This window comes from Conger conger, chromosome 16, assembly GCF_963514075.1.
Source record: "Conger conger chromosome 16, fConCon1.1, whole genome shotgun sequence".
Classification (NCBI taxonomy): domain Eukaryota; kingdom Metazoa; phylum Chordata; class Actinopteri; order Anguilliformes; family Congridae; genus Conger; species Conger conger.
In genome coordinates this window covers 6,301,607-6,316,606 of record NC_083775.1, presented here as the reverse complement: position 1 = coordinate 6,316,606, position 15,000 = coordinate 6,301,607, and the positions used below count along the sequence as shown (strand labels likewise).

The window sequence follows — 15,000 nt, the reverse complement described above, 5'->3', positions numbered from 1 at the left end:
TGATTCTGTGAGAATCCACACCAAGAACTAGAACCATAACTATAACAATAACTACTGTACAACGATAATGATGTGAGAATCCACACCAAGAACTAGAACTATAACCACAACTACTGTTTAACAATGATGAGCATCCACACCAAGAACTGTAACCATAACCATAACTACCGTATAATGATAACGATGTGAGAATCCACACCAACTATAACTATAACCACAACTACTGTACAACGATAATGATGCAAGCATCCACACTGCTGAACGACCACGTTCTGCATACGGCCTCCTAACTGTCATCTGCCATCTCGAATGTGACATGGATGGATGGGCAGATTTTGATTGGCTGTCGGTGTTTTATCACTCATGCAGCTGGAAACGAATCTTTCTGAAAGTGATCCCAACGATATCGACCATCACTGTCGTTGTGGTCACAGTAGTGGTGTGGACAGGCTTCGAGTGCGTATGGTGTCGATGTTCTGTAGATATATACCTCTATACCAGGCAATTTACAGGAACCAAAAAGCAGGTATTGGCACCTATATTACAGCATATTACAACATACGGTATATTTGGTATAGCTCTTTGATTTTGGCAAATATAAATGTTTGGGGAAAAATGACAAATGTTCAGGTGCAGTTCATACATTCAAAGACACGCTGTTTAGACATCAAGGTACGCCAAAATGTTTTTTTGTCTTCAGTGGTATATTTTCAGTATTCCATATTTTTTGTTCATGGTTTTACACCAGAATGCTTATAATCCTAACCCTTTGATGCTCAACATGGATAAAAAGTTACCTGACGGAGTTCTTATTTTCTATATCTTTATATAGGCAAAAGGCTGCAATATCACTAGACAGCCACTAGAGGTCAGTAACGTGCCGTCATGAGCGAGGGAGCGCAAAAAGTCCGTTTTAATAACTCACTCAAGGTGCACGCGGCGATGTGCAAGCGCAGCAGTAATCACGCTAATCATTATCCCAGTCAAAGCTAAGCCGTTTAAACTAACGGGGGGCTTACTTCCCCCCGCGTCCGCGCTGAAAACGCACCAGCAGCACATCCAGCCGTGATAAAATACTTAAAGGAGAGGTGTCACACAGTACGCTGGCAGTTGGTGAGTCAGGAGGATATTTTGGTGACGGGAAAGGTGCGGAGGGATACTCACTGCCTTGCTTGTTCCCGCGTGCCGTACGTGACGTTGACCACTGCGGTTTCGCTTTCTGTGTTCACTGAGAGAGAGCGAGAGAGGGGGAGGGACGAGAGAGAGAGAGAGAGAGGAATGAGAGGGGAGGGATGAAGAGTAAAGAAAGAAAAAAGACAGTGAAGAGTTATGGCATGTAGATATGGCGGAACAACAAGCGAGTCCAGTTACCATGGTTACCAAGCAACACTTAAATGTGACCTACAAACGATCAGGCCCCCGCCAGGGCTGAAGCACTCTGGGTAAGAGAGTTAAGGGCGTGCGGACGCGGTTGCTGGAGGCGTGGACGCGGAGAGCCGCAGTGGCTGGCTGTGCCCAGGGACGGCGGAGCACGTGTGACTGTAAACAACATCCCCTTTCGCCCGTGCGCCGTGCAAGAGACCCGCCCGTTTGCTAAACCTGCAGGTTATGTAACGCTGAAACCCTTCCGCGATTGAGTTAAGGGGGGGGGGGGGGGGGTTTATTTACCATCGGCAGCCTCTGGAGGCAGTTTGAGAGGAGTGACCGAATGGCCAGGCTATTTGTGTCAAACGCTGGCTAGCACCGCGCTAGCATCTGGCACAGTTCTCCCCGTTACATTTTACAAACAAGGTTCCTGAATGCTAGGTGCTAGAATGCATGTATAGCATGTATGGGGTTGCCAGTTCAATCCCGCCCTGGGAGTGTAGTACAGCAGTATGTGGATGGTGCAGTACAGAGGGATATCGGATGGTGTAGTACAGTGGTAAGGGGATGGTAAGGGGAGGGTGTAGTACAGTGGTAAGGGGATGGTGTAGTACAGTGGTAAGGGGATGGTAAGGGGTGGTGTAGTACAGTGGTAAGGGAGGGTGTAGTACAGTGGTAAGGGAGGGTGTAGTACAGTGGTAAGGGGGTGGTGTAGTACAGTGGTAAGGGAGGGTGTAGTACAGTGGTAAAGGGGTGGTGTAGTACAGTGGTAAGGGAGGGTGTAGTACAGTGGTAAAGGGAGGGTGTAGTACAGTGGTAAGGGGGTGGTGTAGTACAGTGGTAAGGGGGTGGTGTAGTACAGTGGTAAGGGAGGGTGTAGTACAGTGGTAAGGGAGGGTGTAGTACAGTGGTAAAGGGGTGGTGTAGTACAGTGGTAAGGGGATGGTAAGGGGAGGGTGTAGTACAGTGGTAAGGGGGTGGTGTAGTACAGTGGTAAGGGGAGGGTGTAGCACAGTGGTAAGGGGGTGGTGTAGTACAGTGGTAAGGGAGGGTGTAGTACAGTGGTAAGGGAGGGTGTAGTACAGTGGTAAGGGGGTGGTGTAGTACAGTGGTAAGGGAGGGTGTAGTACAGTGGTAAAGGGGTGGTGTAGTACAGTGGTAAGGGGGTGGTGTAGTACAGTGGTAAGGGGATGGTAAGGGGTGGTGTAGTACAGTGGTAAAGGGGTGGTGTAGTACAGTGGTAAGGGAGGGTGTAGTACAGTGGTAAGGGAGGGTGTAGTACAGTGGTAAGGGGGTGGTGTAGTACAGTGGTAAGGGGAGGGTGTAGTACAGTGGTAAGGGGAGGGTGTAGTACAGTGGTAAGGGAGGGTGTAGTACAGTGGTAAGGGAGGGTGTAGTACAGTGGTAAGGGGAGGGTGTAGTACAGTGGTAAGGGGAGGGTGTACTACAGTGGTAAGGGATGGTGTAGTACAGTGGCTGCCTCCGTTTCACCCTTCAGCAAAGTGCTTAAGCTGAATTGCAATAGTAAAATAAACAGCCGTATAAACTGCTCATAAATTTTATTTTGACTTTTTATTTATCTGTCCTGATCGTAACAATTATTATAAAAGATGTAATCTGTGCTAGATAAGGGCACCTGCCAAATGGCACAACGTGACGCAGTGAAACAGTATCTGTGAATTATTTTCATGTACTAGGGATTTTCAACATATCCACCCCCCAACCCTCACCCCCCACCCCTCTCCTCCTTCCTGCTCACTTGACAGCGTCGTTCAGGCACCCCCCCCACCCCCACCCTGCCTGCGGCCCGGCCGGACCAGACCAGACCGGACCGGACCACACCAGGGATGGCCACCAAACGTGTTCTTCACACGTCAGTAACCTCCCACAGCCTCTGCCTGTTTGCCCAACATTTGGAAGACATCTGGGCAGGAAGTGAGCGTGCGCCCAGGCTACCTGTCATGTTTTTTTTTCCCCCCCCGACATGATGGGATTGATTGGGCTCGAGCTTCCATATTTATTGTTTCGGAGTCCGGACGTGAGAAGCACGCCCCTCTCCGCGGTCGGCTGTAAGCTCCCGCCATCGCGGGGCTGGGAGCCGTGCGCTTCCCCTCCAGCCCGGAGGTTGTTGTGATTTTAAACGGCATGCGTCTTCGCGAGAAGCTGCAGCTGCTAGGGCGAGCAAGCGTCAGGAGCCACGCACGGTCCAGTGACCTGGCGCTGCGCTTCCCATGAGCACTGCTGCCAAACTCTACACGCAGAACAAAAAAAAACTCAGCGTGGAGGTTTCAGGGTGGAAAAAAGGGTGATATGTTGAAACTGGACCTTGCTGCCGATCGGACACGCTACAGAAGCTGTAGGTTTCCTCAGTGACCAGTTTTCATTATACACCATTATATGATTGTGAAACAGTTGGGCCTTTAGAAAAAAAAAATGTCTCCCAAGTGATAAATTACAGTCGCCATCCAATCTTCTGCAGATTGACTTAGAGGGTCCAGTTCCTCCCCTGGCCCAATCAATCAATCAATCAATCAATCAAACTTTATTAATAAAGCACATTTCCTACAGCGGATGCGACTCAGAGGGCTGTACGAACATTGAAGACAAGACAGAAATAAAACCAAGATAGATATTATAACAATTAGGGCGGATGACCGCTGCAGTAGTGAAAAAGGCGCAACAACAAACAAGGCGGGATAAATAAATAGTTTAAATAAAAAATGATAAAATCAGCAGTAGTACTCGTAAAAGGATCGTGTCGGAGAGCAAAGTGCATTGGCGAGGTAATCCCCAAACACAGATCTGAGCAGCCTGTAGTCTTAGCGGCTAAGGCATAGGACCACGACCCGGAAGGTTGGTGGTTCAAGCCCCGGTGCAGCCGAGATAATATCACCCCGCCCCGGGCGCTGGCTCGCTCTGGTCCCCTCTCTCTGCCTCCTAGTGCCCCCTAGAGCCCCCCATGCGATCCCCCGCGCTCTTAGACTCATCACCAGCTCAGCGGCACCTTAACCCGATCCAGGCGATTAGCGTAATGGACTTAGAGGTCACATTTGGCTGCTGGTGAAAAAATAAAGTCTTAAAACCCGGAGCGATGAACTCCTCCTGAGGCAGGGGAGCTGCGATACCGTGAGGACGCGCTAAAGATAGCGCCAGGTGGACACGGGCTTATCCGTCTTCCTCCGCCGGACTGCGACCGCGTCTCCAGCCGGCTGGAGACAAGAGCCCGCCGGCAACTTCACGGATTCGCTCGTAATTAATACGGCCGCCGATTACGACAACTGAAGTGATGAAAACGGGATTGTTTACGTCGCGCCTTTGACGATGTGAAGGCACGTTACCATGATGGGGAAAGCCTCTCTCTGAACCGCACACCCGGAGGATGGACCACCTCCGAAGACTAAGACTCCTAAAAGCACACCGAATGGTCCACCTCCAAGCTGGAGTCATTTCCCATTTTTATTTTCTTATTTCCCCCCCAAATTAGATGTTGTTGACTTGTTGGCTTGCTGGTTGATTAGGGGATACATTTCGCACAAGCATTGATTTTTCTACTCCTGGCAAACTAGTCGAATGTTTACTGATGAGGGCCATTAACTACTGCAATCTTCTTCTCATGGGCAGTTCCAGAGCAGTTTCCTTTGAATCACTCGAACACAACCAGTGTGCGACATTAAGAGAACTACTCCTGACGAGCCGCTACGGACATGGAAGGGACGAAACCTCACCTTGTTCACAGTTCTCCACCGTTCCATACTGAGCGAGAAGACCATCGAGCACCTGGAGGAAAAACAGACGCATCGTTACAGACCACCACACACACTCTCCGTAACGTTCAGAAAAATGGTAAACAAACGTATAGGAAGCCAGACATTGGGAAGACTCTTTCCTCTTGAATAGATTCCTCAGAATTTTATTCACATCTTACTGCTCACCGTTGCATTTAGATGGACAGTTTAACAGAGTGATTTGTAAAATGTGCACCATACATGGTCTGTATAATGCATAATGCATTGCTTAATCGCGGTGTAAATCACACATGAATTTAAGCATCCGGGTTTGATTACCAACAGTACTGAGGCCGGTCAGGTTGAGCCCCGGGACCAGCCTGCCTGCCTGACTCAGGAGAGGGGCAGAATTCACAGGGGGGACACAGGGGCAAACAGACACAGACACAGACACAGACACAGACACAGACACAGACACTGACACTGACACTGACACTGACACTGACACTGACACTGACACTGACACTGACACTGACACTGACACTCTCTAGGCTCTAGGCTTTTGAATGCATGTGACAGTCTGCACTTCATAGTTTCATTAAAACCCAACATGCTGCAGTACAGAGTCAAAACAACAAGAAAAGTCCAAATACTTAAGACTGCACTGTATACACACATGCCAGCAAGCACACGAACCTCCAGACATATACACAGACATATACACACACCCACAAACGCACTCGCAAACACCACAAATGTACACCCCACAAGTACAAACAAACATACCCACACACATTCACCAACGTAGAGAAGCCACACACATACATAGGACCACAAAGAAATGCACATGCCCAGACACGCGCAAACACACACACACACGCCCAGACACATGCAAACACACACACACACACACACACACACACACACACACAGAGTAGAATGCAGATACATACAGACACACACAGACACACACACAGTAGAATGCAGATACATACAGACACACACACACGCACACACAGTGAACCTCCCTGAGTCAGCAGGAATCTTCCTGTTCCTGACAGAAGCGAAGGGGGGGGGGGGGGCTCTCTGTGGACTTCCTGATTCCTCACATCACACTACCCTTCCCCCCCACATACACACACTCCCTTCTAACCCCCCCCCCCCCCACACACACACACACACACACCACACACACACACACACACACACACACACACACCCTTCCTAAACCCCACACACACACTCACACACTCACTCACTCACTCACTCACTCACTCACTCACTCACTCACTCACTCACTCACTCACTCACTCACTCACTCACTCCCTTCTAACCCCCCCCCCCCCCCCCACCCCACACACACACACACACTCCCTAACCCCCCCATCCCAAACCGTCACCTGACAGCACACCTCCATACCAATCATTTCCAGGAAATTGTAAAACACATTTTTTATTTCATTATTATTATTATTATTTTAATTGCATTATTAGCCATCATGATGCCATCAGACACAGCGGTAGAGTGGTTTGAGCCGGACAGTGTTACAGTCAGATCCCCCACTGCTGGGAGGCTGCCGGGTGCAGGGGAATTGACGTCCACCTCCCACTGGACCCAGAGCCGAGCAGCTCCGGTTCTGCCCGGTTTCTCAGCGAATGAACGACGTACTGGCGCTGACCCATATACAGACCGAGTCCTGGGCCGTATTGGAAAGCTGTGAAACTACACTTCCCACTGCCATGTGCGTGTAAAAATAACAGAAATAAGGCTGGCACGTGACACAGGTAAAATGGAGTCTTATTTTTACCTCAGCCTTGGACTGCAAACAAGGTCAGTGTAGCAGCGTTCGTATGGTATCAACATCCACAGTGCTAACTGCATAATGTGGACCATGGGCAGCATGTAGCCTAGCGGCTAAGGTATATGACTGGGGACGCAAAAGGTTTGTGGTTCAAGCCCCGGTGTAGCCACAATAACATCTGTACAGGTGTTGGACCCTTTAGCAAGGCCCTCGATCCCCACATTGCTCCATGGGAGGATTGTCCCCTGCTTAAGTCTAATGAACTGTAAGTTGCTTTGAATAAAAGCATCAGCCAAACAGCACTTTATTATCCATCCATATCCTAACCCGCTTATCCTGAACAGGGTCGCAGGGGGGCTGGAGCCTATCCCAGCATACATTGGGCGAAAGGCAGGAATACACCCCTGGAGAGGTCGCGAGTCTATTGCAGGGCACACACACCATTCACTCACACACTCACACACTCATACTACGGGCAATCTATTAGACTCTCCAGTCAGCCTAACATGCAGTCTTTGGACGTGGAGGAAACCGGGTATCCGGAGGAAACCCACGCAGACACGGGGAGAACATGCAAACTCTGCACAAAGAGGCCCCGGCCGACGGGGATTTGAACCCAGGACCTCCTTGCTGTGAGGCGGCAGTGCTACCCACTGCACCTTCTGTGCCGCCCACTTTATTATTATTATTATTATTATTATTATTATGAATGCAGTGTAAAGCTATGGTTGCACTGCTGAGTTAGCATATGGGCTAGCGAGGTTCTGCCTTGGCGTGAAAGGACGCTATACTCACCTCCCATTGCAAGTGTGGTGGAATGTTTCTAATCTGGAGTTTTCTGGTCCTGGAGAGAGAGGGGGGAGGGGGGAGAGAGAGAGAGAGAGAGAGGGAGAGGGAGAGGGAGAGGGAGAGGGAGAGGGAGAGGGAGAGGGAGAGAGAGGCATTGAGTAATCACAGTGCACGTACAAATCAATTCCTTTATCAGTTATACCTCTAAAGCTCCCTTCATCATCAAGGGAAGAGACTGGTAAGGATATCATTAACAATAGACCACTGGTTAACAAGTGTCTTTGTAACTTAAAAAAACCCCCAAAAAAACATTTACATTACATTCTATAAAATGGCCAAGACATTAAGAGCATGGAATGATTTTTCAGGAACCATACTGCTATCGCGGGTCAGATTTCCACCCGGGGCGCATCCTGATTGGACCGAAAGCTCAGTTCTGGCCCGGATGGCCTGCTTCGGCCCGTACGAGGCCCGGCTCTGCGAGTCGAGTGGTTCTGAGGCCCAGTGGACCGCCGGACGCTCACATCTGTTCTCAATCTGCAGCGCATCTCATTCCCCGAGCACAAGGCCGACACCGCGTCACCAGGAGGAAGGTTAATCATCACCTCCACGCGTTTCCTGTTTCTCCGTAGGCACGGTAACTGGACCAGTGTGTACACCCGCGTGAACAAAACTTTGGTACCGGACGGGTCGAGGCGCCGACTCGCCGTTATGTCACTGAACCGGGACGCTGTCAAGCGGTTTTGTGAGTAGGCGTGAGTGAGCGCCTTTGAGGACTGAGTCCCCCGTCGTGCACACGCTGAACGCTGAGCGAGCGCTAATGCTAATCCCGCTAACGCAGAGCGTGCCAGCGCACACAGCAGCCCGCTGATGGACGGAGAGATCGATCACTACAACGGAGCGAAGGGGGAACGCCGAACACACACAATAGCTCGCCGATCATGGTTGTGTGCGTTTGTGCGTGTGTGTGTGCGTGTGTATTTATGTGATCGTATGCATGCGTGTGTTGATTTATGTGGATGTATGTTTATGTGTAGGTTTGTGCATGTATGTGTGTGTGTATGTTTATGTGTGTGTGTTGTGGGCACTGTACTCTGTGTTGTGAGGACTGGGGGGTGTGGGAGATTTGGGGAGGAGGGCGGGGGTTGGGTTGCTGTAGCACACGAGCAGCTGCCTTGGCGCTGAGCACTGCTGTCCTTTTACTACAGGGGAGGGAGCGGCGTGAAGGGGGCGGAGGCTCCAATGAGCGGACGAGCGCTGGTCACAGCACACCACTGCAGCACACACACTTACTCTCACACACACTCTCTCACACTCTCTCTCACACTCTCTCTCACACTCTCTCTCACACTCTCTCTCACACTCTCTCTCACACTCTCTCTCACACTCTCTCTCACACTCTCTCACACTCTCTCTCACACTCTCTCTCACACTCTCTCTCTCACACTCTCTCTCACACTCTCTCACACTCTCTCACACACTCTCTCACACACTCTCTCACACACTCTCTCACACACTCTCACACACACTCTCACACACACTCTCACACACTCTCACACACTCTCACACACTCTCACACTCTCTCTCACACTCTCTCTCTCACACTCTCTCTCTCACACTCTCTCTCTCACACTCTCTCTCTCACACTCTCTCTCACACACTCTCTCTCACACACTCTCTCTCACACACTCTCTCTCACACACTCTCTCTCACACTCTCTCTCTCACACACTCTCACACACACTCTCACACACACTCTCACACACACACTCTCACACACACTCTCACACACACTCTCACACACACTCTCACACTCTCCCACACTCTCTCTCACACTCTCTCTCACACTCTCTCTCACACTCTCTCTCACACTCTCTCTCACACTCTCTCTCACACTCTCTCTCACACTCTCTCTCACACTCTCTCACACACTCTCTCACACACTCTCTCACACACTCTCTCACACACTCTCTCACACACTCTCTCACACACCACACACCACACACCACACCCAACACAACCACTGCGTTTTCCCTGTGTACATGCGTACACTACGGTGACCGTTTCTCATGCAAATAAACAGAATTTGAATATTTAAGTTGAGAGCCCAGTAAGAAGAGAGGGAACAGAGGGGGGGAGAGAGAGAGAGAAAGAGAAAGTAGAAATAGTGAGTCAGACTTCTTTATACTTTCATATTTCAGAGTGATATCATCTGAACATGAATCCACGCCAGTAAAACGGAAACTGGCCAGAGAAGGGGCTGGGATTGAAATCTAGCTGTTCACAATTGAAAAACTGAAAGAATTGAGCAAGCTTAATTAAAGTGGATCCCAAACATTTCGTTTTCACCAGTTCATTGTATACACAAGTCCCAGAGGCAAGGATTATTTCTCTAGTTTTGGCACAACTGCTGTATTTTTTTTTTAAACCAGCTGAACAGGACTACATATTCCCACATTTCCAACCAAAATATTATTTTAAATGCCCAATTTTCGGAACAATAACAAATAACTTAATTTTTCCCATCATGCACCTTCAGCACCCTCACCGTCAGCACCCTCACTGTGTCATACAGGCCTTCTAAACGTGACATGACGTGTTCACCATTACATGGCATTATGGCATTTGGCAGACGCTCTTATCCAGAGCGACGTACAGTTGATTAGACCAAGCAGGAGACAATCCTCCCCTGGAGCAATGCAGGGTTAAGGGCCTTGCTCAAGGGCCCAACGGCGGGGCAGATCTTATTGTGGCTACACCGGGGATCGAACCACCGACCTTGCGCGTCCCAGTCATTTACCCAAACCACTACGCTACAGGCCGCCCCATTTCTCAGAACAACATGTCTGACTCCACACAGAGGTATTTACACAAGTTATTCAGGTTAAGGATCCCGCTCAAGGGTGCAAGTGGCCATGCGGGCTGAAGAGCAGACCTGCGGCGGGGAAATGCAAGCCCAGGCCTCAAAAACATTTCAAACTCGAAATACATTTTCTGGAGATATTCTGCAGACCGTCCAAGATCAGATTAACCTTTCGCTTTCTCAGTCCTGTCCCCTTCTTTCTCACGCCTCACGCCTCACAGATATACCCTCACAGCCAAATACCAACAACTCGCCAAACACCCACCAAATTAGACCCTCTCTGATAACACAGGTGTGCGAAAAACACATCGGTCGATTTGACAACATTTTGTCCACAAGTGAAATCAATTAGGGCAGACGTGCTTGGAGGCCCACTGCAAAAGTTCTCCCAGGATAACCGTGCAACTCTCAGGATAACATTGCTCCTCTCAGGATAACAGTGCTCCTCTCAGGATAACAGTGCTCCTCTCAGGATAACAGTGCTCCTCTCAGGATAACAGTGCTCCTCTCAGGATAACAGTGCTCCTCTCAGGATAACAGTGCTCCTCTCAGGATAACAGTGCTCCTCTCAGGATAACAGTGCTCCTCTCAGGATAACAGTGCTCCTCTCAGGATAACAGTGCTCCTCTCAGGATGAACCAGCCTCTGTATTTTGTAATGCCCACTCATACTCTCCCAACAAAGCTCATCGTGGTCCTCAGTAGCGATGTTAGATGAAATAAAGCTCATTGGTCCTCAGTAGTGATGTTATATGAAATAAAGCTCATTGGTCCTCAGTAGTGATGTTAGATGAAATAAAGCTCATTGGTCCTCAGTAGTGATGTTATATGAAATAAAGCTCATTGGTCCTCAGTAGTGATGTTAGATTAAATAAAGCTCATTGGTCCTCAGTAGTGATGTTAGATTAAATAAAGCTCATTGGTCCTCAGTAGTGATGTTATATGAAATAAAGCTCATTGGTCCTCAGTAGTGATGTTAGATGAAATAAAGCTCATTGGTCCTCAGTAGTGATGTTAGATGAAATAAAGCTCATTGGTCCTCAGTAGTGATGTTATATGAAATAAAGCTCATTGGTCCTCAGTAGTGATGTTAGATTAAATAAAGCTCATTGGTCCTCAGTAGTGATGTTAGATTAAATAAAGCTCATTGGTCCTCAGTAGTGATGTTATATGAAATAAAGCTCATTGGTCCTCAGTAGTGATGTTAGATGAAATAAAGCTCATTGGTCCTCAGTAGTGATGTTAGATGAAATAAAGCTCATTGGTCCTCAGTAGTGATGTTAGATCAAATAAAGCTCATTGGTCCTCAGTAGTGGTGTTATATGAAATAAATCGAGACGCGATACACACTCCCTTGCGGTCCTCACTCCCTGCACAGGTCGGTGATCTCCAGGAGCTGAGTGCCCAGCCGTGCGGCCTACAAGCCCCCAAACATCACCGCCCTCTCCCGTCTCCAGCCACGTCTGGCCACGTTCTTTTCAGACCGGGACCAGATGGCATGGAAAAACGCCGGGTCTTAACGTTGCAACTGTGTGCGATACCGTTTCCGACCCGATCCAACTGGCTCACAAGCTCCCGATTGTTTTTTGACACGTAGACAAAATTCGAGCACGATGAGAGGTCTTGAGAGCAGATTCTGTGTTCCATTCCCGGTGACCAATCAGGAGGTGGTTCTTTTTATGAGGTTTTTCTGATCTGGTCGGGAGCCCATATAGCCAATGCCAGGGTTCAGCAACCCTGTTCCTGGAGATCTACCATCCTGTTGGTTTTCCCTCTAACAAAAGCACACCTCATTCAACAGCTAAAGATCCTGTTGAGCTGCTAATTAGTAGAAGGTGTGCCAAATTTGGGGCGCAATGAAAACCTACAGGAAGGTAGTTCTCCAGGAACAGAGTTGTTGACCACTTGTCTATGCTATCATCCCGACTGGTTGTCAATCTGACAGTCTGAAGTGTGAGGGGGCCTCCGAGCTCCTGATGTGATAAAATCATATAATTAACCGCCTGTCTTTACTTTCCCTGCTGCTTTCTAAGTATCACAACTTTTCTCATAAATAAATGAACAAAATTAAAATACAACCCAGTGTTTTGTGGTCTGGAAACTCTCCATCTTCTCCCCTTTGCAAACAGAACACAAACGAACACAAAAACGAAACCGTCGTCTTCCCTGCAGGTCCCTGGATCCCGGGGTCAGCAGAAATGGCCGCCCTGTCACGGACAAAGCTTTTCCTTTCCTCTGACACAGGCCTGCAGGCCCCCCACGGGACCAGCGCCTCTCCCCCCGTCCACACCGGCAGGCACCGGCCTGTCACACACCACCCTCAGCTGTGCCCACCCCTAAACTTATCCTCATCCAGTCACCTGCGTGGCCTCGGTCCGTCTCACATTCTCACAAGGGGGTTCTGAGGGACCGGGGTTTGACCCACTTCTAAATCACTTCCCCGAGTTTTCCCACCGCTGACACACTGAGGACGCTGTGTGTGTGTGTGTGTGTGTGTGTGTGTGTGTGAGACCCGGATTCAAACCTTAAACTCAAGAGTACACATATTAACATGTACACGCACCTAGACACACATCCATGCACACACACACACACACCCTCAGATACATTCATACAGACATAGACACATCCACATGCATACAGAGACATGCACACACACACACACACACACATGCACGCATGCATGCACACGCGCACACACACATATGCAGACATACCCACACACACTTATATAATACACACACACACACACACACACACACAGTGGTCAGTCTTCATCAGACAGCACTCAGGATCTATAGATCATGGCAGAAAGCTGTGCATCAAAGGCAGCACTTCAAACCGCTTTGAGCTGAGCATGTCAGAACTACGCTTGTGAGAGGGTGTCAATGCAGCGCTAGGCTACGCTAGTGAAAGGATGTCAGTGCAGCGCTAGGCTATGCTAGTCAGAGGATGTCAATGCAGCGCTAGGCTAGTGAGAGGAGGTCAATGCAGCGCTAGGCTAGGCTAGTGAGAGGAGGTCAATGCAGCGCTATGCTATGCTAGTGAGAGGGTGTTAGTGCAGGATCATGCTATGCTAGGCTAGGCTAGGCTAGTGAGGAGATGTCAGTGCTCCAGAAAATAAATAGGTGGAATTAAAATCACAGAGAGGCTGCTACATAGCCAGGTAAAAGAAAGAGGACCGCAATTTGGCTGACACTACCTGAGCAAACCGCACCGGAGAACGAAAGAGACCACAAACAAAACAAATGCAGATGAAGAAAAGGGGGAGAGAAGGGAAGGAGCCGAGAGAGAAGAAAGAGAGGAGAGAGTAGGAGAGGAGAGGAGAAGAGGAGAGGAGAGAGAAGAGGAGAGAGAAAGGAGAGAGAAGAGGAGGAGAGAGTAGGAGAAGAGGAGAGGAGGGGAGAGGAAAAGAGAGGAGGAGGGGCAGGTAGGAGAAGAGAGTAGGTAAAGAGAGGAGAGGAGAGAGGAGGAATAGAGAGGAGAGAGGAGAGAGGAGGAGAAGAGAGGAGAGAGGAGAGAGGAGGAGAAGAGAGGAGAGAGGAGGAGGAGCGGCCTGGCGAGCAGGAGGCTGTAAATGTTGGAGTGACATCTGGCTCCAGCGCTGCTCAGGGAGGCCTGCCACCCCCCTGTGAGAACCAGATCGCAGGAGGGAGGGAGAGAGGGAGGAGGGAGGGAGAGAGGGGGAGGGGAGCGCAGCGGCCGAGAAAGGGTTAAAGAAGAATTTACGGCATGCGGTTGCACCTTAATCCCCGCCGACCTCTGAACCTTACAAGCCACGCCCACCGGAGGCAGGAAACAGGGCCGACATCCCGCCCACCCAAACCGCCCCCTCCCCCTCCCCCTCCCCCTCCTCCTCCATATCACACATTCAAAGTCCACAATGCGAGGCGTCTCCCAGGGGGTTTGCGTACGTTTGTGTGTGGCGGTTATCCTCCAGCGTGCAGCCATGGCGGACAACCGCCACACACACACTTCTGCCCACGGCTTCAACCCAAACCCTCGCTGCTAACGACGGCACCGGCAAGAGATCCACCAGCGGATTTGGCTCATTTTCACCTGAGTCTGTGGTGTTGGGTTTTTTTTGGTGTTGGGGGGTCTGGACGAACAGAACGTCTGTGGGACACATACACCAGCGATCAGGATCAGCAGGGAGGAGGGGTGAATGCGCTGATAACAGAACCACAACCCTGCGCACACACACACACCCATAACACACACAGCCACACACTCTCACACTCACCCATAAGACACAGACACACACACTCACGCTCACCCATAACACACACACTCATACCACGACCACATCGACCCCTGCACACACACACACACACACACACACAAACCCATAACACACACACACACACACACACACACCCATACCACACACACACACACACACACACACAGGCCACCCCACCCCCAGCTATCATCCCTTAATTAGCACAATCCTAAGAA

The 15,000-nt window shown here is 49.7% G+C and overlaps 1 protein-coding gene across 3 annotated transcripts in view; it reads right to left on the bottom strand.

The window, feature by feature from the left end:
- The window catches only part of igf2bp1 (insulin-like growth factor 2 mRNA binding protein 1), a 72,260-nt gene that overhangs the window by 15,383 nt on the left and 41,877 nt on the right, over positions 1-15,000 (bottom strand). For all 3 annotated transcript variants that reach the window (XM_061224353.1, XM_061224354.1, XM_061224356.1), the window contains exons 3-5: positions 7,688-7,736; positions 5,091-5,142; positions 1,165-1,228 (exon numbers count right to left, since the gene is read on the bottom strand). In XM_061224353.1, the coding sequence (XP_061080337.1) occupies positions 1,165-1,228; positions 5,091-5,142; positions 7,688-7,736 (165 nt within the window). The remainder of the gene's footprint in view (positions 1-1,164; positions 1,229-5,090; positions 5,143-7,687; positions 7,737-15,000) is intronic.